The 25,308-nt window shown below is 46.2% G+C and overlaps 1 protein-coding gene and 1 pseudogene across 1 annotated transcript; both read right to left on the bottom strand.

Annotated features, from left to right (window-relative positions):
- Positions 1-5,299: 5,299 nt before the first annotated feature.
- On the bottom strand, positions 5,300-6,463 carry LOC123428531 (annotated as a pseudogene).
- A 4,070-nt stretch (positions 6,464-10,533) lies between these two features.
- LOC123430348 lies at positions 10,534-11,662 on the bottom strand. The gene is made up of 2 exons (XM_045114215.1): positions 11,280-11,662; positions 10,534-11,176 (listed from the first exon to the last, which is right to left on the bottom strand). Exons 1-2 carry the CDS (start codon positions 11,393-11,395, stop codon positions 10,762-10,764), a joined length of 531 nt encoding a protein of 176 aa, XP_044970150.1. The 5' UTR covers positions 11,396-11,662; the 3' UTR covers positions 10,534-10,761.
- Between the last annotated feature and the right edge of the window lie 13,646 nt (positions 11,663-25,308).

Genomic DNA, 25,308 nt, shown 5'->3' with positions numbered 1-25,308 from the left:
ATACGTTACCTGTAACGTATGCAGTTATTCGCCACTACTCCACCCCTGTGCACCGAACCGTTACGAAGGGTAGCGCACTCTATATAAGCCGCCCTTCCCCACTGGTGCAGGGGGTGGCAATTCACTGTAATCCATATTCCACTCGACAACAAGCTCCCAAGAGCACTGAGACGTAGGGCTTTTACCTCCACCGTAGAGGGGCCTGAACTCATACAACCTCGCCGTAGCTAAGGCTCTGCCCGTCCTTTCGTACCCTACACATCTACTGTCAGACTTATACCCGCGACACGTGCTGTTTAAAGAATTATGCGCTACTTGAAAGGTACTGTCAACCACGGACTTCACTATACGGGATACACTTCGGTAGTTGAAGGGTATAGTGATGCGAATTGGATCTCTGATGCTGATGAGATGAAGGCCACTACTGGGTATATGTTTTCTCTTGGGGGTGGTGCTGTTTCCTGTAAGTCTTGCATGCAAACGATCTTAACGAGATCGATAATGGAAGCAGAATTTACATCATTAGACAGGTCTGGTGTCGAATTAGAATTTCTTCGAGGTCTTTTGATGGACTTACCTGTGGTTGAGAAGCCGGTTCCGGCTATTCTTATGAACTGCGATAATCAGACAGTTATTGTCAAAGTGAAGAGTTCAAAGGATAATATGAAGTCCAACAAACATATAAGAATGAGATTGAAGTCTGTCAAACGTTTGAGAAACTCCGGAGTGATAGCGTTGGCTTACATCCAAACGGCTAAGAATCTGGCAGATCCCTTTACTAAAGGGTTATCACGTGTTGTCATAGATAGTGCATCGAGGGAGATGGGTATGAGACCCACGTGAGTTGCCATGGCAGTAACCCAACCTATATGATCGGAGATCCCGTGAAGTAGGACCTGGGAAAACAAGCCAGTGGTGAACTGAGGAGAGTAACTTTACTAACCCACTCCGTTGGAGATGCAATGCTCTCGGATACTGTATGGTAGGATGACTTCTGTCTTAATATGTTCTAAAGCTTATGTGTAATCAATATGCTATCCTAAAACGTGATCTTTGGAGGAACACACCTATATGAGTCTGGCTGCTGGTCACAGTCTATGAGATTGGGGTTATCTCTAGTAAACTCATGAATAGGGCAGGAGTGTGACTTATATGCTCCATCCGAGGGGTCAGCCTTCGGTAGCCTAGTACTAGTAAGACTTGTGGTGAAGCTTCTTTACGCCAAACTGACAATTCAAGGCATAGTCCATTGTTCAGTTGTAAAGGGGTGTAGCGACTTGTTCTAGGTGAATCTCAACCTTAACAGGTCTTCACTGAAATGCTGGTATATTAAAACAGTGATTAGAACGAGGGAACATGATGTGCCCTTGAGATCTGGTGGGGGATTGTTGAAATTAGTAGTGGGCCTTAGGCCCATAAGAGAATTTCAGAAATCTCCAAGGGCCCATGTAGGTGGTGGCATGACAAGGTGGTGGTGGGAAGTTTAGTCCCACCCTGCTAGTGGAGAAGAAGTTGGACCCCTTTATAAGGATCTCTCTTCTTCATGCTATTGGAGAGTGAGAAGAGAAGATGCCGTCACGCACTCCTCCTTCGCCGTCCGCCTCGCCAAGCCTCGTCACGCCGCGCCGCGGGAATGAGCCGAGCCGAGCTCATACCTACGCGCTTATTTTTGCCGGTCAGGATCAAAGAATACGTAACGGATGCGCCACGATCTGAGACGTCGGATCGTGGGCTGTTACCGACTCGGACGTGGGTTCAGCCACGTCTCTCCACCCGGCCGCCTATATAACCAGGGCTAACACCAACCGTAGCCGTTACGAGAATCAGATCGCATCTGCCTCACGCGCTCATTCCTTTGCTGTTGCTGCCGTCGACGACTCCGACCCGTTCACCACGTACACGGTCGACGGGAGAGCAGGCCTCCGAAACCCCGCCTCTCCGGTTCCTGTACAGGAGAGGGGCGATTAGGTTTTTGGGGAGCGATCACTCGACTGCTCGCCTCCGTCCGTCTGCTTCGTCTACGTCCACGTCGTCCTCGTCATCGTCATGGCTGAACCGTTCGAGGCCGATCGTCTCGCCCTTGAAGCTGAGAAGAAGAGGGCAGAGGATGCTACCGTTGCATCCGCTGCCAATATCGCTGCTACGGCCAACTAGCCTACTGGAGGGTATAGCTTGCTTATCCCACTCTTGTTCGTTTCAATCCTAGCAATACTACTGGCATGCATAGATGTATCAACTATATCCGTAGTATGTGCTAGATTAGTTCATGATCAGTATGTCATTAGTCTAGTCAATGCCATGCTAGTTATTACTAGTAAAAATGCTCGTGCGATGCAACGGGAGATATAATTGATGTGTATCTAAAATTAGCTAGAGTTAGATGGCAAAACACAATGATATATAACTTGCTATTTTGTGGGTCTACAAATTTTGAAAGGGGAGAGCTCCTGTTAATAACAATATTAACATGAGAAATGTCATCTATTGTTTCCTTGCGAGATGAGGAGATGCTAACTAATTAACCTGTGAAGAAAATTCAGCTTGTATCCTACAATAGCCATAAAATCTTAGTTCCTTGCTAACGGTTAAGGGTTTACATATCTCACTCTTGTGTTTCTATAGTTGAATAACCATTTCCCATTTTTTGACATGGCATACCAAGGATTTGCCAGCGGTGATCCAGAGAGAGATGCCAAGGCAATCCATATATTCCTTGAAGATGGACACCAAATTGGATGTGCTCAGTCATATGCAAAGAACATGGGTCTTTATGGACAGAGGAATATCTATCTTGAAGGAGCTAATTCTTCAGGTTGTGGTGTTCTGCACACACTCATCTAGAGAACATGGTTGTGTGCAGGCAGACATTCAGAATGCACATATCGTTCTCCTGTACAAATTAATACAACTTCAGATGCATCAAGATCATATTTTTTAGAACTGTGTATGTGAGCTCAGTGCGAAATATATTAGACACACACTGGCTAGGATGCATCTATAATAACCATCAGTCCCATCTACATATTACATAAAGTCAACTTAGTCGAGAGAGCGGAACAAAATAAGGAGGGGGAAAGGGCACAAAGGATTTAGCAAGTTGAAAAAAATCTTAGTTGGACCTGTGCTGGGCAATGAGTAGTAGTACACGAATTGCAAGTTGAGGTTCAAATTTAAATAGTAGCAGATCATTGTATGAGCCATATGACAAAAGAACTAATGTGCCTAATAAGCAAGAACATACATGATTAGATGTCACTGAACCGTCGGGTTTAACTAAAAATTGGTGAATACACCACACCATGTGTTAATACCCTTCAATTCTCGAGGGGCAAGGGTTGGCTTTAGCTCTTATGACCATGACAACAAACACAAGCATTTAGTAAAGAAGGTCCGAAAATAGTATGATCTGTATCTTCTCTCGCTTTAGACATAGCTCGGTCTTGGCTTCCCTCCTCATCACCAGCCACAAGAGAATTCTGATCTTAATTTTTTTCTTCCTTGGAGAAAAATAAATATTTGTGCGGGTTCTTCACAAAATCATAAAAAATTACAAGGTGTACCAGTTTTGTCTCTTAAGAATGCGAGAAGTGTAATCGTAACTACCAAACCGTAGTTATCTTTATTCAAAGTTATATCATAAAGTCATCCAACAAGAAATACACGCCCACTCAAAGGACAAGGACCTTCTTCAAATCTATCGGATACAGGTACATATTATATCATTATTAAGCAAATAAACCTTCCAAAGGAAAACATTAATTAACTCATAGCAAGTGGCAACTCTATTTTCACGTAGTAGCAATTGCCAACTCCTGCATGACTCACCGACCTTCTATGTAATGTAAGGTGGAAGCATCCCTTTCAGGAAAGAGGTCAACATTACCAGCGCTCTCTCAGGCTGGAAGGACGGAACAAGATGACCGACACCTCTCACTGATAGAAATGTCAATCCTCCGACGTACTGCTGAACATATCCTGCCACCTAACCAGTGAGTGAAGCCGTCAGTTTCAGAGTGACCAAAACATTGTAGATGAATAATGTTTTCGATGATGGGATTTAATTACCTCCCCCTTTGCCACCCATGGGCGCCATGGAGTGGTCACAGGAAGGCCAAGGTCTTGAATAGAGTACCTTGTCGCCGGAAGAGGGCATGCGGAGTAGTACAATAAACTTTCCTGCATTTTACAGTGGTGATTTGCACATGTAATACATATATACCTTAAATGTAAAAAACCAAGTGTGAGAGTGAGACAGCTGTGAGTACCCCATACATGCATGCAGTCGTGCACAAATTTGGATTACTTCATATAGGCTTCTGCCATGCATGCAATTCGATGGACTAAGGTTTGTAATATCTGTGGGTGGAGGCAGCTGGTGAAGCGACAACCTGCATCTGATGATGTAACCAATAAGTTCACTGAGTATGTCATGTATATCATTAGAAAGAAAGTTGATCAAGTAACGGATGTCAGCGATGCGACTATATGTCCACGCTCCAGCTGTGGCATATAAAAATGCACCCGGTTAAGCGACGAACCCGCGACTGATGATAAGAGTAATTATTTTACCAAGAGCTCCTATATGTCACAGATTCATATGTTTTTCTTAATTAGTATGAATATTTCCTTAGAGTCAATAATTACTATTGGCAAAACATAGAGCTAAATAACTGGTAGAAAGGTTCACTGGCCATCATGAAACGGCTTTGGATTGATGGATGTATTTCTCTACATGCTGTCGTATGTACCCGGCCCCTAGAAAAACTGACACATGCTTCAGTTTATTCATAGGCATACGGTTGTGCCAGTAATGCATAGTAAGAAAATTCCTATACATTAGTAGTATCATTGTGCATATTTGATGATCATGCTTTTCATTGCCGATTGAACTGGACGGAAGCAGGTTACACGCTCACCAAAGAAACTTGTGTACTACAGGAGTGGCCGAAGCTATCACAGGTATCCGTCATGGGTATGGGGTCGAAGCTGATGTACGAACACACACTCAGCTAGCAGGATGTTCGCATATCCTGTCGAGCATGCTTACACTTCATATGTCCCCTCGGGCTGTGGAGGAACGTGGGTAAATAAAAACACGGACACGGCGGCCACTAATCCTGCATTTTCATCTTGTGTGGCTAATGCAGCAGCTGCGGACACACAGCCGACATATCTACATCTTGACTCAAAGCCAACGAATGAACCCTTGATTACCCATCTCACACTCACCATATTTTCCCACAATGTTGAAATTGCACTAACAATGCCACTAAAGGTGCATCCTGATGCTCTGCACCACTCAATAATCCTTGTAAAAAAGTTAATATGAATAATGTCCAGTAAGAAAATCTAATTGTGCCTTCATTTGTTTCAAACACATACAAGTTACAAATTGATTAAACACAGTAGGAGTAAAGACTCAAAGCACCAACCAAGTTTCAGAATCTACAAACCTTGGTCAGAGAGTAAAAACTCAAAGTAGTTACTTTTCCTCTATCCTGTGAAGGGACCACAAGCAATATATTACCTCTAAGAATCCAAATACATGAATTCTTATGTGAGGAACTGCGCGGACGATATTGGCGGTTGACACTCTGGATGATTATGTTCATGCTCCTGTTACTTAGTGAGTAATCCATCAAAAGAAATTAGTTACCTACATCGGTGTTTTCTTAGACAATAGTTCAACACATGGTGAGCAGCTAGATACGGGAGGGATAGTTGGGGCTGGCTAGAGCACATCAGAATAATGCAAACAATTGTTGCGCTAGTAGGACTAACATACCTGGTGGTGGATATTGTCCTCGTGGAAGTCATGGATCGTGAGGTCAAGCTCGTGCTGCCTGGATGGAACATGCATGGCCGCTGTCCAGCCTAATCGACCATCGCTTCCGCCCTTGTGCTCCTCCGCCTTCGCGCCGTCCACGCCCACGAACACGCGCTGCTGCTGTCATTGCGTCGACACAAGCAAATGGTCGAACACGTGAGCGTCATGGATTGGACTGGCACAGAGCCGCGGGATTGAGTCGGGGGAATGGAGGGGTTGGGTTTCGATGATCTCACCGAGCCGACGTTCACCGGCTTCGTCACGCGATGCTTCAGGTAGCCTTTGGAGCGGATGTAGATGCTCTTGGGCATCGCCGCGTGCTTCTCGGCCGGGGAGGCGGGCAGCACCGGGGGAGCTGGCACGACCTGCGCCTTCGTCTGCCCGACGTGGAGGGGGCGGAGCTTCTCGTCCGAGGAGGCGAGGCACGCCATGGGCATGGGCTGCATCTGCCCCGAGGTGGAGGCGGCATAGCTGGTCGGCCAGCGCGACGGCGGAGGCCTGGAGTCCGTTGGGGTTGGGGCGGCGGGAGTCGACGGGGACGAAGGCCCCGGGCTCGAGCTCCACGGGCTCCTCCTCCTCCACGTCCGACACCGTCTGTGGGTACCGGTCCGCCAGCCACCTGTAGAACGCCGGGACTCCCACCTCTCGGAACCTTCCCGCCGGATCCCTCTCCTCTCTCGCCTCTCCTCCTCGGGGGGCGGCGCTTGCCGGGGGCTTGTGGCGGGGGCGGCGGGGGCTCCCCTCTTCTTCTTTCTCTGGTTCGATCTGGATACGGAGGGGGCAGGAGGTGTGCGGGGTGGGGAAGACGGAGGTAACGGGACAGGGTATTTTTTCGTCTCCTTGCCCGTCAGCCCAGCGGTTGATGACGGAAATGGATAAGCCAAGGGACGTTATGTAAAAACAAAACGTTTTTTAACTTAACAATGGACTACGGGTTGAATACAGAAAACAGCAGGGGCTTTTTTGCTAAAACGACGGCGGCGGGTTTTCCGACAAAACCGGTAGCCTCTTTATTATTAGGTAAAGATTTCGTGGATTAATATATTCGGAAAATTGCCTATTTACTCAACACGATTGACCGAGATTTTGACTTGAGGGTTCATTTCGTGCGACCTTTACTACTAATCCAGGATTTAAAATCAACTTTTTTCCAAAAGAAAATCAGCACGCGAGCGACGGATCAGCGCGGAAGCGGAACGATTTCCGTGATCGAAATGATTGGAGGGAAAGATCGGAGAAGCGCACGGCCGATCACCCCAGCATCCGCGATCGGATACGCTGCAGTGCATGCGGCGCCAGCGCGTTCCTTTTGTCGCGTGGGACACCAGGACAGCCTTGCCATACCACCAACCTACGTATAAGTAGGCCTACTACGTGCGCCTCTACGCCGGGTTCCACGGCATCGCTTAGATCCGTCGCGGATGCATCCTGTCATCCTGGCTGATGGCAACCCGCGGCCAACCACGTCGGCTTTCATGGTTCAACACGGCATCGAATGCTTCTCCCCATGCTGTCTTTCCTTTTCTCTCTTTTTTGCGTGGCTCCCCCCATGCCGTTTGATGGAGTGCCTACAGGACTGATCTGACGTGACATCTGGGGTTCAACTTCTGATCGGGCACTAGTGTCCAACTTCTTGACAGATTGGCCATAAGGGCAAATCAGCCCTGTCGTCCATGCGCACACATGAAAACGAATGAGCTCACTCTATCGGATTCCAAGTCCAGTGCAACCGATCAGCTCGGTCACTCTGACGAATTAGACAAGTTTAACCGAGTTAACCGCTGTGTTGATGCGCGGCCATGGTCGTGACAAGATTCCTTCATGCAAATTGTACCTCACATGCCATTGACTCATGAAAGTGTAGCAATGCTACCTCAAGCGTGGCACCAATTTTCATCGTCTAACTAGTTTTGCCCGTCAATAGTTTTGGAGAATGATTATGAGTGATCATATTTAAGCTATATATATTTTGTACATAAAAACTCTAGTATCAAAGTGTGACCCTATATCTTTTTTTCTTTAAAGATCCAGCTGATGGCTGGCATGTATTGAGATAGCAGATAGCATGACGGAAATACAAAAGGTGGGGTTGATCAGTAGACCAAAAGACATAACAGGAAAATCTTCCAAAAAAGAGGGTGAAAAAAGGTAGCCTGGCACAGGCGCCGGACTCCTCACGTAATTTCCCCAAACGGGTGCTCTAGAAAAACTGCTCCTGCTTGCCTCCAAAACTCAAGAGTTGTTGTGATGGAGGTGGATATGTTTGCTGCTCTTGCTGTTTTGTTTCTAAAAATGCACTCGTTTCTTTCTTTCCAGATTTCTGACAGAATCAACACGATCATTGTTCTGGTTCCTTTTTTGTACTCTGGTCTTGCCTTGCATATCATCTTGGAGATGATCTCTCTGGTTGTTCTTTTGTGAGTCCAAATTGTTGGGCTTAGTGAGGCGCATCCGATGCGAGATGCTGCCTCCATCCATACTGTTGTTGCCACGTTGCATTCCCAGAAAAGATGAGTTGCTGATTCTAGATTTCTGAGGCATAGCCGGCAGAAATAGCTGTTTTGCCAGCCCCTCCTCTGCAATCTGTTGTTGCACCAAAGCCTATTTTTTGTCAGCAGCCATATGAATATCTTGAGCCTTTGCGGTGCCCAAGTTTTCCATGTAAAGTTGCTAATTTCCGACGATGTCCGTCCTAGGAATTGAGATTTGTATGCTGAGTTGGCAGTGTAAATCCCCGAGGCCTCATGTTTCCATTTGATTTGGTGACCCTATATCTAGGAAGGACGCCCGCCTGTCTATGTTAAGCTGCACATCATACACCACCTCCCCACCCCCTCACCTCCATGCCCCTCTCAAGTCATCATCCCTTGGCAGGGACGAAGCTAGATTTTTTTTTCATTGAGGTCATCTTTTAGTTATCTATAATTTAAAGGGGTCATATTACTAAAATAAGTAGTAGTTAGTACTAATTGATGAAAGGATCTTAGAATTTCATTGGGGTCAACTGATCCCAGTGCTACTGTACCAGCTCCGTCCCTGTCCCTTGGCAGAGAAGGATGGATCAAGGACATAGGGCTTCAAAAGCTTGATTCTGGGAACATCACTAACAATATAATGGAGAGGGCAGTGGTGAACACCTATATCACCAAAAGAACCCTTGAGGTGGGCTAGAGGAAGAAGAAGATTCCATCATCCACATTACCTCAAGGAGTGCCGAAAATCAGGGTAATTAAAGTGCTATGAAGTAGTACTTTGGCGGTTTATGTGAGCCCTAATAGTTAACATGTAAGTTCATGAGCGAGAGATCTTAATGCGGAGTGAATACACTCATACGATAATCTTCCATGCCTCCATCCACATTTTAAAACAATTAAAATATTTAACTTTTTAGTAAGTAAGAAGGGAATATAATCTAGTTAAAATTAGGGGAAACAGTAAAAAAACTGGTACATGCATGGCCAATCTACACTCAAAGCCTCAAACGTCCAATAAGGCCTAAATTGCTGCATATCGGCAGTGCAATAAACACAACAAAAACGCTACAACCGAGCACACATAAACCAAACACGACTCACTCCATCGAAGCCCCTCAACAATTGTACGATATAAGAAGTCATGACTGCTACTGAAGGAGCAAACTCGCGATGCTCTCACGGCAATGAAGGCGCATGCACTCCACAAGCTAGACACAATTTGTATGTAATGTGATGCTCGATACACCGATGACCAGCACTACGCGCTACCTCGTCGTCCACACAACCACGACGTTGTTAAACTCTCAAGGCCACCACCCTTCCGCTCCGCTGCCCCTAGGCATGGTGCACCAATACCACCTTTCAGGTTCGCCATTGGCATCCCACCATCCGCTACCACCTATAATGTATGCTACATGGGGCAACCGTTCGTAGAATATGGTGATATGTTGCCGTCTCGAGATAAAATCAGATCTCTTTCACTCTCTAAAACGCTAAGACGACAAGCTCGCTAACAATATTATCACACATACCCATGTTGTATAAAAGAGAAAAAGTACATAGAAACTCTATTATTTGTACACCACTCGCACCTACTGGACTCTCTAAAAAGGAAAAGAGGAGGGGAAACATGTACTGCCTTTGTAGAAATGCTCGACAAAGAAATAGATGTAACTAACCGTATTTTAGTTATAGATACATCTATTTTTATTTATTTGAACGATAAATAATTCCGAACGAAGGGAGCATATGACAAGTAAACGATATATACATTCATCGGCACCAATGTTAATGGTGGCTGGCTAATTCACCTTTTATTCTCACCTTTAAGAGGAGCTTGTACCTCCTCACCTTGACCCTACCCGGCCGCGCCAACTTTCTAGCCTACATCGGCTTCTTATCCCTGTTGTTCCCCTTTTTTTTGCCATCCCGAGCGGCAAGGGCAATGGTGGCTTCTCGTCGACCTTGGGCTTCTTGACGGGTTTACCGACCTCACCTTCAAGGACCGCCTCCCCAAATACCACCACTCACACTTGAGTTACAACGCCGCACGGCCTAATCACCTACAACCTATATGACACAGGGTAACCGTTCGCAAAACATGAATGTTGCACCAACTCATCTTGAGGCCGTCGCCCGACATAACACCGCTCACTGCCACCTCCAATCTATGCTTCACAAAGCAACCATATGCAACAGTTGTACCGGCTCATCTGGGCCGCCGTCCCGACGTAAAGTCAAACCGTCCCTTCTATATATGCACGTCAACTTGATATATAATTAAAACCGACAAGGCTTAAGATTTGTACAGCACTAGCACGGTAGTAGACTCTCTCCCCAAAAAGAGAGGAAAACCCCGTACAAGACGGGCAAACGATATTTACATGCTAGATCGACACCAATGTCGACGGTGCCTAGCTAGTTATTTGGCTACTTCCCCTTTTGATTCTATGATCCTGGCTAGCAGCTAATCACCTCTGCCAGGAGCTTGTACCTCCTCACCTTGACCCTACCCGGCCGCGCCAGCTTCCCGGCCTGCATCGGCTTCTTGTCGCCGCTGTTCCCCTTCGCTCCCGCGCCTGGCGACGGCGGCAGCGGCGGCCTCTCGTCGACCTTGGGCTTCTTGACCGGCTTACCGACCTCCGCGGGCGATCTCCTCGACCTCGTTGCAGTGGCGCATCCGGCCTCGTTGTGGTGCCGCCGCTCCTCCTCGTCGGAGGTCGACGTCTCCGTCGACGCCACCATCCTCCGCTTCTCCGCCTTCTTGCTAGCCACCGGTTGAGCGTGGGGTTGGGCGTGGGCTTCTGCGGGCTCCCTCAGGCACCAGTTGCACCTCCTGTACGCCGTGGCCCTCGGGTACAGCTCGCTGCAGTATCTACACATACACATGCATGACAAACACACGCCCAGATCAGAATCAGGTCGATCGATAGTAGGGAAAAAACTGGATCGAGCGCGCGCGCAAGGCACGTACGTACCTGTGCTGCAGGCGGACGCGGCAGAGCTTGCAGCGGAGCAGCTCGTGCGGCAGGCCGCGGTCGCCGCACATGCAGCAGACGGCGCCGGCGCCCAGCGGAGAAGGTGGCGGCTCCATGGAAGCTTATTATGATCCGCAGCGCGCGCGGCCGGTGCTAGCTTAGCTAGCTGCAGGTGGATGGGAGGGAGTGGGATGAAGTGAGACGGTCGGCCTCCGCGGTGTGCTTTATATCTACCAGTGGATATGGAGATGCTCGTAGTCGTAGCGTACGAGCCTAGGCATTAACGCGCTCACATCTTCTCTCTGGGTGTGGCGTTTATGGTTGCAGGGGCAGCTTTCGTGAGGTACGGCCGGGGTAGGGTAGGGTAGGAGAGGGAGGGAGAAGAGGTGGCCTCCTTCCTATTTATATAGGCCCAAGAAAGAGAGGGAGGGAGGGAGGGAGGGAGGGAGCGATGAATGTGAATGGCTACCGTGGACTGAGGACAAGACTTGCAGTTAAGCTTTGGTTTATTTTCGTTTTTCTGATGAGGGGAGGGGGCCCATGCGCCCGTCATCTTATATCTGTCCTGCCGTGTGATCCCGATGGCGGCCACCTCGGCTGGTTGGACACAACCAGCGACATTGACGATTCGGTGCTAGGGACAAGGACGGCTCATTGGTCTCGTCCATTGCACTGCATCATCATGCCGGATCAACATCTCCGGCCGCAGCAGCGAGAAAATAAAAAAACCCAGAGCACCTTAATCAGTTGGGAGCACTATACGTGGAAGCAGCGATCCATCGGTGCGGAATTTCTCGGCTTGCATTTCGATCAGATAGGATGACACGATGGATGCAGGATATTTTGTTCCCCGAATAAAATCCGCCCGCCCGCCAGCCGGAATATAAAACCCCTGCCTACCTAGGTACCGATACCGATTCTTTCTGGGACGAGTGCGCATAAAAACAAAGCTGGCACGCACGATCAGCTTCTTCGATCAGCTTCTTCCTCTAAAACTTTTAGAGAGAGAAGAAGCACCGCTCCGATTACCATTAGTAGAAATCGGTGTGAGGTTCAGCACATCGCTTTTTGGGCACCGAGGCAGAATTGCAGGATAACCATCTTCATCCATCCATCCACTCAATCTTCTGTGCTACCGTATAAATAAAACGCATAGGAATAAAAATCCGTGAAAGAGGCAAAGCGAAAGCAACTGACGGGGCTCGAAAACGTATGGAATCCGTCCGTGTCCTCAACGATTCCCTGCGCTAAACAAGTTTGAGTTTCCTGCATGCGCGTGCTCCTCTGATGTGCCGTACAAGAAATGACAAAAAATATAAAGGGGAGACTGACTTGAAGACCTGGACTTGGTTACTCTTACTCGTTCGGGTCTTCCTTGGGCATTAAGGGACGGGACGTTAGACATCGATGGCTATCTTTGTTAGTACCACCACCCACGTCGGCGTCGTCTTATCGTTGTCGATCGAGACAGGCGGTGTGAACTGGTTCATGGCTTGATGACTTAATCTGATTCTGATCCCGCGTCGGGAGGTGAGTGAGCTCATGATATGGATCTAGTCTAGTGCAACCACGCCTGGTCCAAGTCTACTTACGGAGGGATCCCTTTTGAAAGCGTGTAGGAGGCACGATCCCAAATAAGATTAGAGGACTGTGATTGTATGGGAACATTTCGAATTTGGAGATTCATATGAACACCACTCATCTCCACATGCAGATGCATGCACGTATTAGATGATAAAAGTTGATGTTGTCCTAGATTGTCATGTCCCTACTTTGATGTTTTAAAATGTCTTCTAGCTCAAAACTCCGTTTTCATCAACTAAATTTGCCGCTACCACATCTCCGAAAATAAATCTCATGTTGACATGATTCGACGATTTTTATTTTGGATCAAAAGTTATCAAGATGCAGTACATAAGTTAACGGGTATGCAATATATAAGATACACATATTGTTTACACATAAGTTATCGGACATAAACATGGGTTTTCCTACCTTCTTCCCACGTGCACTAACGAAAGTTGATGTCATCACAACTTCTTCCCGTTTTGAAAACACAAAATGTTTTGTATCCGAAACAGTCGGTGCAATGTAAAATCCATTTTACCATTAAATATATCGGGATGGGACTGTCAAAACTAGATCACATGTTAGATATGTTTCAACGATTTTTTTTGATCTATGGAATGTAAGAACTTGTTGATATTTGGGTGCTTTTTGGTTGTGACTGCATATGTTTGTATCTAGTTATACAAATGATCACTTGCTATTGATCTACATGTGCATGTCAAATGAAGGAGGCCGAACCTGGGCGGACAATTGGTGCACCAGGTTCATAACCTGGTCCACAACTGATGTCTGCGCACACGTCCAAACATGCCCCCAAACATTTGGAATGTCTAGTTTGATGTACGGTGTTAGGCTTCCTGCCCTAAGAGCATCTCCAACAGCTCCCTTTTCCGCTATAAAATCCTGATATTAAAGGAGTTAGGCAAAAAAAGAGGTAATATCATTGGTAGTCACTAAACTTACGTCTAATGTGCAGTTTGGTGATACAACTTAAAAAATACAGTTTTCTGGCTAATTAACTTGTGTTTAGGTGCAGATCCGGTCACTCTGGTCGACTGCACGCGCATCCGCCGCTGGCGTGGCATGCCACTCAAGCATAGGGCTGAGAGGGGGGGGGGGTGGAGCGTCGCACGCGTGCTTTTTTGCATGGACCCCCCTTGAACTTGTTTTTTATGCAAAATAGTCCCTGCTGACAGCGGCCCCAACGAAATCCAGTAGTTCTCAGTTGCTACTCCCCCTCCCGTGTCCCTGTCGCCACTCGGTTTGCAATTTGACACCTCCTGGATATGACAGACATTAAAACTGGATTTATGCTTGAAAACAAAATCATAGATAAGACATTATACATTAAACTCAATTGTAAATTGGAATGGACATAATTGAAGCTGATGATGACTGAACTTACTGAACGTACACTAATTGAACTAGCTGAATGAAAGATAATTGAATTTGTTAAGGAAGACTGCACTTGCTAGCGATTACTCTGGCACACTAATCTGAACTGTAGTAGGACCAGTTCTCGTCATCGTCAAACGAAAGTTCGATAATCTCGTGTTTTTGTTTGTGTGTGTGTGGTGGTGGGGGGGGGGGGCAATTGCACCATGTGCGCAGCACAACACTCGTCGCAGGCACGACGCTCTGCTTTAGTGGCTTAGCGTGTGATGTGGTCCGCCTGCGTGGTGGAGAGAGATGCCACAATGATGTCATTATCGAGCTTCTGATTTGTGATACGTCTCCAACGTATCTATGATTTTTAATTGTCCATGCTATGTTATTATCATTCTAGGATACTTTTTGGGTATTTATTTACTAATTAATATTATTTTTGGGTACTAACCTATTAATCCAGTGCCTAGTGCGAGTTGTTGTTTTTTCCATGTCTTGGATTTTTCAGGTTTATAGTACCAAACGAAGTCCAATTGCCCCAAAACTTTTTGATGATTTTTTCTGGACAAAAAGACGACCTGTAAGCTTCAGGAGGAGACCAGTGGCCACACGAGGAGGCCACCTCACATCAGGGCACGCCCTGTTGCGTGGTGGCCCCCTGGCGCCTCGTGACGTCCCTCACCGTCCTATAAATTCTAATAAATCTAAAAAATCTTAGAGAGGCACCAGAAACACTTTTTCACCGCCACATGTCCCTGTTCCACCGTGTGCCCATCTGGAGCCCTGTTCCGGTGCCCTATCAGAGGGGGATCGTTCACAGAGGACCTCTACATCAACCTTGCTACTCTCATGGTGATGCGTCAGTAGTTTACCACACACCTACTGCTCCGTAGTTATTACCTAGATGACTATCTCTCTCTCTTGATCGTCAATACAATGATCATTGCATCTTCGCTTTGATCTATCCGATGTAATTCTTTTGTGCGATGCGTTTGTTGGGATTCGATGAATTGTGGGTTTATGTTCAGATTATTCATGATAAAGATAGTTTGTCTTGTCTGAAGTCTATCATGATTCTTAGTTGCACGATTATTATAGCTTCTTAAATCTCACTGATCTATTGAAATAGTTTGGCAACTAGATTGATATTTCTTCAGTGAGAGGGGTGCATTGTACTGGGTTCAATCTGGTGGAGTTCTGTATCCCAGTGAAAGAAATGGATAAGGACACGTCTTTGTATTGTTGCCACTAAGGATAAAATGATGTGGTTAATTCATATTGATTGAGTTCTCTTTGTCTACATCATGTCGTTGTTCTCCAAGCATTACTCTTTTTTTACTTAATACTCTAGATGCATGCTTGATAGCGGTCGATGGGTGGAGTAATAGTAATAGGTGGAGGCAGGAGTCGGCCTATTTGCGTATGGGCGTGATGCCTATATATACATGATTATTGTCGTCAATATCGCATAACTATGCGCTTTTCTATCAATTGCCCAACAATAATTTTTTTACCAACTGTATGCCTACTACATGAGAGATGCCATTAGGAAAAACTATTGGGAATACGCCCTAGAGGCAATAATAAATTGGTTATTATCATATTTCCCTGTTGATTATAATCGCTTATTATCCATGCTAGAATTGTATTGATAGGAAACTCACATACACGTATGGATACATAGACAACATCGCATCCCTAGTGAGCCTCTAATATAGTAGCTCGTTGATCAAAGATGGTTAAGGTTTCCTAACCATAGACATGAGTTCTCATTTGATAATGGGGTCACATCATTAGGAGAATGATGTGATGGGAAAGACCCAAACTGTAAGCATAGCATTTGATCGTATGTCACACCCTCCGTTTGACTCTCCTGACTAAATTAACTTATCTAAAAAATTAGGGCCAATTAAATTTTTTGTGAGTGCTTGTGATGCTTGATGTGATTGTTCACTAGTAGGGAAAACCTTATAGGTAGGAGCCTAGTAGTAGCGCTGGAAAACATCACGTGTTGCTGCTACTTAGCAGTAGCGTTGGAAACACTATGCGCTACTGCTAACGTCCGTAGTAGTAGCAATGGATGCCTTTGCAGCGCTACTGCTAAACGGGGCCCAACGGGGCCACCCACAGTAACTGTAGTGGTAGTGCTGGATTGTAAAAAAGCGCTACTTCTAAGTTCCGTAGCAGTAGCGCTTCCCTGGAACCAGCGCTACTGCTAAAAGGGGCCCAACAAGGCCATGGACAGCAGCTGTAGTAGCAACGCTGGCTAGGGAAAAGCGCTACTGCTAAGTGCAATAGCAGTAGCGCTGGTTCGGAAACCAGCGCTACTGCTACACGTGGATGTGGGCAGCTTTTCACCCACACACATAGCCCCTCTCCCCCTTCCTCTCCCTTTGCCCTCCTTTCTCCTTTCCTCCTCCATTGTTACTTCTCCACCATTCTTGCCCTTCTTCTCTCTTCCTTCTACCTATCATCCACACACACCCTCTCCCCCTTCCTCCCCCTTTGCCCTATCCCCTCCTTTCTCCTTTCCTCCACCATAGTTGCCCTCATTTCACCCACACACACTCCTCTCCCCTTCCTCCCCCCTTTGCCCTATCCCCTCCTTTCTCCTTTCCTCTCTCTAAGTTACTTCTCCACCATTGCTACTTCTCCACTATTTAGCCGTGCACAATCTCTCTCGGGATATATATAGGTTAGTAAAAAGTTGTGCATTTCAATAATGGGAATATGTCTGTTTGCGATACGAAGGGATTTGTGTGAGTGACATGACCCGTGAGTTGCTTATGTTTTGCCGAAATGTCGATTTATTTCCGTTTCGACGAATTTCAAGCAAACTCGATATCTCCTATTTTTAGGCAAGGTCATGCCAAAATTTTATATGCATGCATTTTTATGACCCTTTTGCTTGTTATACCTTGCAATCATGAAGGTGAGTGGTAGGAAGGTGGAGCGATACTTGCAATCTGCGGTCATGGGCATGCATGCAAATAAACGGACTGGGATTAGATGTCCGTGTACAAGATGCGAAGAAGAATTAATTTTGGACCCTTTTGATCATGGCAGTTTGAAGGCCCACTTGCTGATCAATGGTTTCATGGATGTTTATACTATTTGGATAAGTGAAGATGATGATGAGGACGTCCACATGGCAGGGAATAACGACATGAGTCTAGACGAAGAGATGACTGATCGACACGAAGACGATGGCGCCGGACAAGACGACAGTGAAGAGTCCGAACACGGCGGCGGGGAAGAGTCCGGACATGGCGTCGGAGAAGATTCTAGACACGACGAAGAAGCAGAGTCCGGACATGGTGGAGAAGAGTCGATGGAAACGTCGCAACCTTTGACACTACTAAGTTCAGTCATGCAGGACCCTCATGTTCGAGACCTCCTTCGCAAGAGTACGAATAGTTACACGGTTGCTTCTAGAGAGGAGGCCAAGATGGCGCAACTTGAAGTAGACTCGAAGACTCCATTATATGACGGTTGCGACCCCGAGGTTACCCGCTTGAGTTTCACGCTCGAGCTTCTAAAGAAGAAGGCCAAAAACAAATGGAAAAACAAAAGCCTCGATGAGCACTTGAAGTATCTACAAAATAAAGTTCTTCCCACACGGAACATGTTCCCTACTAGTGTCGACGAGGCCAAGAAAATCGTTTGCACTCTGGATCTGCCGCACATTAATTACCACGCATGCACCAATGATTGCATCATTCATCGGGGTGAGCACACAAAAAAACCACGTGTCCTGTGTGCAATGCTTCTCGATACAAGAAGGCATGAAAGAAATCTCCTCAGAAAGTTGTATGGTACTTTCCGATCACTCCCCGTCTGCAGCGGTATTTTTTAGATCCTAAGGAAGCAAAGCTCATGCGCTGGCATGCAGAGAGGAAGAAGCCCGATGATGGAGATGATCCAAAGCTGAGACACCTCGCAGATGGTAGCAAGTGGAGAGTACTCAATGCCGAATGTCATTTTTTCGAAGAAGATGCAAGGAACATCGTGTTTGGTGCATTTACCGATGGCATGAATCTGTTTGGAAACCAGAGCACCAACCACAACACATGGCGCGTCTTTGTATGGATGTACAACCTCCCCCCATGGAAGTGCATGAAGAGAAAGTACATATGCATGAGCATGCTGATTCAAGGGCCAAAACAACCAGGAAATAATATTAACCTATATATGGGGCTTCTGAAAGAGGAGCTAGATATGTTATGGAAATCGTCGGTCAAGACATGGGACGCCAACACAAGATATTATTTCTATATGAGAGCTGCGCTGATGATGACAGTGCACGACTATCTCGGTTACGGGTACACCTCAGGCCAGGTGTGCCACGGATACAGCGGATGCACGAGGTGCATGGATGATACAACGTCTCAGCATCTTACGTCAACGAAAGATGGCGGGTCTGGGAAAATCATGTACATGGGGCATCGTAGATGGCTCGAAAAGGATGACCCGTGGAGAAAACGTGGAGATCTATTCAATGGTTTGGCTGAGCATCGAGGACCTCCACGTAAGAGGAGCGGTGCCGAAATTGACGAGCTGTTGAATAACTCGCAATAGTGCCCCGCGTCGGGAAAGATGGAAAAGGCGCCGGATTCGCTGCTCAAGGTATGGAAAACGAGGTTTGTTTTCTAGGACTTGGAGTACTGGCCCAATCACGACACACCTCATTGCCTTGATCAAATGCATATAACGAAGAATGTCCTCGAAAGCTTGCTTGGCACACTGATGAACATGCTGGAGAAGACCAAGGATGGGTCGAAGGCAAGGAAAGACTTCGAGGATTTGGAGATCAGGGGGATCTCCACATGCCCCGTAAAAAGTCGATGGAGGAGACGGAGACGGAGATGACGATGGGGCCAAGGGGAAGAAAAGTCAACAAGAAGGAAAAAAATTGTTGCCCCCCTTCTTTCTTCACCTTAAGTCCGAAGGAGATCGATCCATTCATCAAGTGCCTTACAGGAATCAAATTCAGTTTCGGTTACTGTGGGAAGATAAGCAGATTTCTAGACACCAAGAAGAAAAGGTTCAGTGGGATGAAGTCTCATGACTGTCACGTAATGATGACGTAGATATTCCCGGTTGCCATTAGAGGGATAATGGACAATGACGTAGATACTCCCTGTTGCCATTAGAGGAAGAAGAGGAGGAAACGAAGAATAAGAAGGAGAAGAAGAAGAGGATGAGGAAGGAGATGATTTTTTTTAATTTTGTTTTTTTGTTATAATTATTAGGGTTTGTAATATTTAGAATTAGGTTTTAGGTTAATTCTGTTTTAGAATTATTAGAGGAAGAGGAGGAGAGGAAGAAAAGGAGGAAAAGAAGAAGAAAGATAATAATAAGAGGAGGAGAGGGGAAGAAGAGGAAAAATAGAAGAAGAGGAGAAGTAGAAGAAAAAGAGGAGAATTAGAAGAGGATAAGAAAAGAAGAGGAGGAGGAGAAGAAAAGAAGAGGAGGATGAGAGGAAGAAGATGAGGAGGAGAAGAAGAGGAGGAGAGGAAGATCAGGAGAAGAAGAGGAGGAGGGGAGGGGATTTCTATTTTTTTATTTTTTTGTCATTTAATTGCTATTGTTATTAGGTAATCTAATGTGCTCCATTTGTGCTAAGTTTGTGGCAAGTATTGTCAGAATGTACGAGTGGCCTATGTTTTGCGCGAATGTTGATTCATTTCCGTTCCAGCAAATATCACGCGCTCAATATGTCCACTTTTTAGCAAAGGTCATGCCGAAAATTTGCGTGAATTTCGGCATGATTAGTGCTAGAAACTAGGACATATGGAGTGCCCGGGAAGAAAAGGAGGAGAGGAAGAAGAGGAGGAAAAGAAGAAGAGACTAATAGTGTTGTTTTAGGTTAATTCCGTTTTAGAATTATTTAGGTTAATTTTGTTTTAGAATTATTTCGGTTAATTCCATTTTATAATTATTTAGGTTAATTCTGTTTATATATGACATGAACTCTTGTTGACACTTGGCTTGCTAGAAATCTTGACCTGATGTTTTTCTATATCCATTTTCTGTGCATACTTGCCATATTTTTGTGAAGTTCAGCTCGTGCTCTCTTGAGATTTCAGTTCTAGGTGTGAACTATAAATCTGATCATATATTCTGAATTTTTCTCCGTTTTGTTAGAATGTCCGAGTGGCCTATGTTTTGCCGGAATGTTGAATCATTTCCATTCCGGCAAATTTCAGGCGTTCCGTATGTCCACTTTTTAGCAAAGGTCATGCCAAAAATTCCCGTGTATTTCGGGATGACTAGTGCTAGAAACTAGGACATATGGAGTGCGTGGGAATTGCCGAAAATGGGAATGAATCAACATTCCGACCAAATATAGGTCCCTTTTTATTATTCATGTTATTCGGCCTAGAATTAAACTATTATAATTAAATACTCGTAGGAAATTAATATATCTAGCCACGACAAAGCCGGGGATTCTAGTCACACCGGAGATGACTATTTTCAGGAAGCGGATGATTATTTCAATTACCTGGACCAATGCACGTTGGGGACGCAGGGTGGCAGTGAGACCAACCTCGACATCGACGCTGTCACCGCCACCGATAGTGGCACCGGCACCGACACCGCCCACAAGTCGAGCAACGATGCCGACTTAGTCGGTGAAGGACCGAAGCCGAAGAGGGCAAGAAAACCAAACGAGCTCGGAAGCGGACAAATCATGGTCATGACGATGCACCCCACAAAATTAGAGACAACACAACCACAGAAAACGCGCAAGTGCTATGACAATCAACTTGGATGCATCCTCAGGGAAACCGCCAACATCAACGACGAAAAGTTAAATAAGATACCATATATGGAGCACATGCTCCTAACAAAGTTGCACAACAGGTTCCTGTAAACCGGCCGGGATGAAGAGGTAGAACTTCTGTGGAATGACAAAAACATGACAAATATAAACAGCAAGGCAATGGTGACGTTCACCAATGCCTTGTCCGCCTGGAAAGTACAAGTGGAAAAAGCCATTCCGAAGAATGAACTGTGGTCCAATATTCATGCTCACAATCTGTCAATAACGGAAGGGGACTTCGAAAAATTCAAAGAGACTTGCGCTACAGAAGAAGCCCAACAAAAGTCGGAGAAAATAAAGGTGCTCCAAGCTAGGAACACGCCTGTCCACCACCTCGGAAGCCGTGGTTACGAGGGGAAGATGATCACATGGGCCAAGGAGGACGCCGAACATGAAAGTCACGGAATCCTAGACCCCTTGGTGGAGTTCACCGACCCACGGGAGCGTGACTAGATCAGGGTCCGACACCAGTGGTACCCTGTCAATAAGGTCTTTTACACAGACCCGACCACGAGGGAGTTCATGAGACTACTAGTAATTGTTCTATTACCACCTTATATTAATTAGCTTCCAATCAATTCGACAACAAGTTTTGTCACATTTATAAACCCTCCACGTTCCCTTTGCAGAAAGAGAAGCACCAAAAGGCAGCTGAAAGCGACGAGTCGTCTCAGTCGTCGGCGAGGGCCAAGTGGGACAACCCATTCAACCGGGCCCTGAACATACTGAAAAATGTCTCGGTGGACAAACATCCGTCCGGTGGACGTGTGCACGGCGTTGGAGATGGCGCCTCATGGAAGAAATGCTACCACGAGAGGCCGGAGGAAAGAAAGAAGAGACGGGAGCATACTCAACTGACCATCGACGAGAAGGTCGCGCGGGCGGTCGATCAGACCAAAGAAGAGTTGACCAAGGTAGTCGACCATAAGTTCAATGCAGCTGGGGCAGCTTCCTTGGGCCAATTGGTTCCGACGGTTTTTGAGTATGTGAGGAGGAATCCGGAAAAAGGGCCAAAATACTTTCCACTACTCAGCTTTGTCGGGAGAAATTTGGCGAACATCGCACCACCAGCACCTGCTCACGCAACTGCAAATGCTCCCGTACCTGGTCTCGCTCTGGTTCATAGCAGCCCGTCCTCCGTCTCTGGCGTGCTCAGCGGGGCTTTGTCTTTGGCTGAGCTCGATGCCATCACGGTAATTACGCGTCATACACTCTTCACAAGCATATCTATGTAGTCTTCCGTTTCAGTTGCCTTTCGGATGTCTGACATCGTAGTCATGTCTTCGCAGGCCGACGAAACCCCTTGCACCCTACTGTACGATATCAATGGCCAGAAGGTGGACGTGGGAAATGCAACAATCATCAAGCCGAAGGACCGCATGCTCCACAACAAATAGATGCCCCATGGCGTCTTCAAAGTTTGCATGGCCAGTGTCAACGCGGGCTTCGAGAATTTGGCTCCACCGGTACCAACCAGTGATGACGAGCCCCCTCAACTGATTAGCGCATGCAAGAGGTGGGTCTTGCCTTGGCCGAAGAGTCACCTTCGTGTCGAGGCACCCTGTAACACACCAACGACAACTCCTCAACAAGGTATGAACACCACCCCACCTACCCTATTACCTGCACCTGGCGTGGGGGGAGATAGCGGACGACGCGGTGACGGAGAGCCTCCATTAGTGCGAGATGACGTCGCCCCTGTTGAAGAAGCAAATGATGATGATGTCATGAAGGAGAGTGATGATGACGACCCTTACCAGTATATCAATACCGGTTGTGACGATGCTCAGCAGTATGACTCAGATTATGAGCGTGCAGATGACTTGATGATGCCTGATTTGCCGGAGCTGGAACGTCCGACGGATGATTGCAAAAAGTCTCCGGTCATGCGTTCCTCGCAGGAGACGCCTCCAGATGCCGCCTCTGCCCAGCAAGAACAACACATGGGACTCATACGTCTCCATCGTATCTACTTTTCCAAACTCTTTTGCCCTTGTTTTGGACTCTAATTGGCATGATTTGAATGGAACTAACCCGGAGTGACGCTGTTTTCAGCAGAATTGCCATGGTGTTGTTTTTACGCAGAAATAGAAGTTCTTGGAATGACCTGGAAATTTACGAGGATTTTTTGTGGAATATATAAAAATTACTGGCGCAAGAATTACCTGGAGGGACGGAGCCAGAAGCCCACAAGCACAGGAGGCGCGGCCCCCCTGGTTGCGCTTGGTAGGCTTGTGAGGCCCTCGTGCCTCCGCCGCCTCCAACTCCAGCTCTATATAGTCTCTCTCACCTAGAAAAATTAAGAGAGAAGAGTTCATCGCGTTTCACGACACGGAGCCGCCGCCACCACCTGTTCTTCCTCTGGAGGGCACATCTGGAGTCCGTTCTGGGCTCGGGAGAGGGGAGATCGACGCCGTCATCATCATCAACCATCCTTCATCGAAAATTCCATGATGCTCTTCACCGTTCGTGAGTAATCTCATCGTAGGCTTGCTGGACGGTGATGGGTTGGATGAGATCTATCATGTAATCGAGTTAGTTTTGATGGGGTTTGATCCCTAGTATCCACTATGTTCTGAGATTGATCTTGCTACTACTTTGCTATGCTTATTGCTTGTCACTAGGGCCCGAGTGCCATGATTTCAGATCTGAACCTATTATGTTTTCATCAATATATGTGTGTTCTTGATCCTATCTTGCAAGTTGTAGTCACCTACTATGTGTTATGACCCGGCAACCCCGGAGTGACAATAGCCGGAACCACTCCCGGAGATGACCATAGTATGAGGAGTTCATGTATTCACTAAGTGCTAATGCTTTGTTCCGGTTCTCTATTAAAAGGAGACCTTAATATCCCTTAGTTTCCATTAGGACCCCGCTGCCACGGGAGGGATGGAAAATAGATGTCATGCAAGTTCTTTTCCATAAGCACGTATGACAATATACGGAATCCATGCCTACATTACATTGACGAACTGGAGCTAGTTACATATCACCCCATGTTATAACTGATACATGATGAATGTCATCTGACATAATTATCCATCACCGATCCAATGCCTACGAGTTTTTCCTACTGGTCCTTGCTGCGTTACTTTACCGCTACTGCTGTCACTGTTGCTACTGTTGCTACTGTTACCGTTGCTACCATTGCTATCACACTACTTTTCTACTGAAACTTTGCTGCAGATACTAAGTATTTAAGGTGTGGTTGAATTGACAACTCAACTGATAATACTCGATAATATTATTTGGCTTCCCCTTGTGTCGAATCAACAAATTTGGGTTGAATACTCTACACTCGAAAATTGTTGCGATCCCCTATACTTGTGGGTTATCAAGACTATTTTCTGGCGCCGTTGTCGGGGAGGCCTAGCTCTATTCTCTGAGTCACTTGGGATTTACGTCTGTTGATCACTATGAGGAATCCGAGAGATCCAAAAACTAAAGTTTTGCCCTCAACTACGAGGACAGGTAAGGAACTGCCATCTAGCTGTGCACTTGATTCACCTTCAGTTATGAGTAAGTTTGCGATACCACCACCTACTAGAAATTCTGATGTGTCGCCTGTGCTTGATGATGTTGCTTCTGCTGTCCATGATGCTTATGATGATGCTTTGCTTGATACTGCTTTGCCACTGGGTGCACTCCTTGATGCACAAATTGCTAGAGTTGCTGCTGAATGTGATGATACTTCTGAAACTGCTGAAATTATTGATGTAGAACCTACTGTTTCACCTGTTAGAACTAGCTCTCCTAGATATGAATTTCCTGATATACCTGAGGGTTATGTTATGGAGGGAGAGGTAGCTGAGGACTTTCTTGCTTGTAAGGATAACTATGATCTTGAGAATTTATCGCGCAAGTGGAAATAAAAATCTCTGAACGCTAGATGAAATACGATCCTAAGTTTGTTACTTCGCCTATCTTTGTTACTCATAAGGATTATGAATTCTCTGTCGATCTCGAGTTAATCACTTTGATCGAATCTGATTCTTTTCATGGTTATTAGTCTGAAACGGTTGTAGCACATCTTACCAAACTGCACGATATAGCCACCCTATTCACGAGTGAGGAAAAGATCCGCCACTACTATATCCTTAAGTTGTTTGCTTTCTCGCCAAAGGGTGATGCTAAGACTTGGTTCACTTCTCTTGTTCCTCGTTGTGTGTGTAGTCCCCAGGATATGATCTACTACTTTTCTGAGAAATATTTTCCTACCCATAAGAAACAAGCTGCCTTGCAGGA

This window comes from Hordeum vulgare, chromosome 2H, assembly GCF_904849725.1.
Source record: "Hordeum vulgare subsp. vulgare chromosome 2H, MorexV3_pseudomolecules_assembly, whole genome shotgun sequence".
In the NCBI taxonomy this organism is placed as follows: Eukaryota; Viridiplantae; Streptophyta; class Magnoliopsida; order Poales; family Poaceae; genus Hordeum; species Hordeum vulgare.
This window is presented reverse-complemented; position numbering and strand designations above follow the sequence as displayed.

Excerpts from the sequence above, each read along its gene's own strand:
- LOC123430348 (XM_045114215.1), bottom strand. The coding sequence starts at position 11,395 with ATGGAGCCGCCACCTTCTCCGCTGGGCGCCGGCGCCGTCTGCTGCATG. Across the intron at positions 11,177-11,279 it reads CGCGTCCGCCTGCAGCACAG|ATACTGCAGCGAGCTGTACC; the intron begins GTACGTACGTGC and ends GTGTATGTGTAG.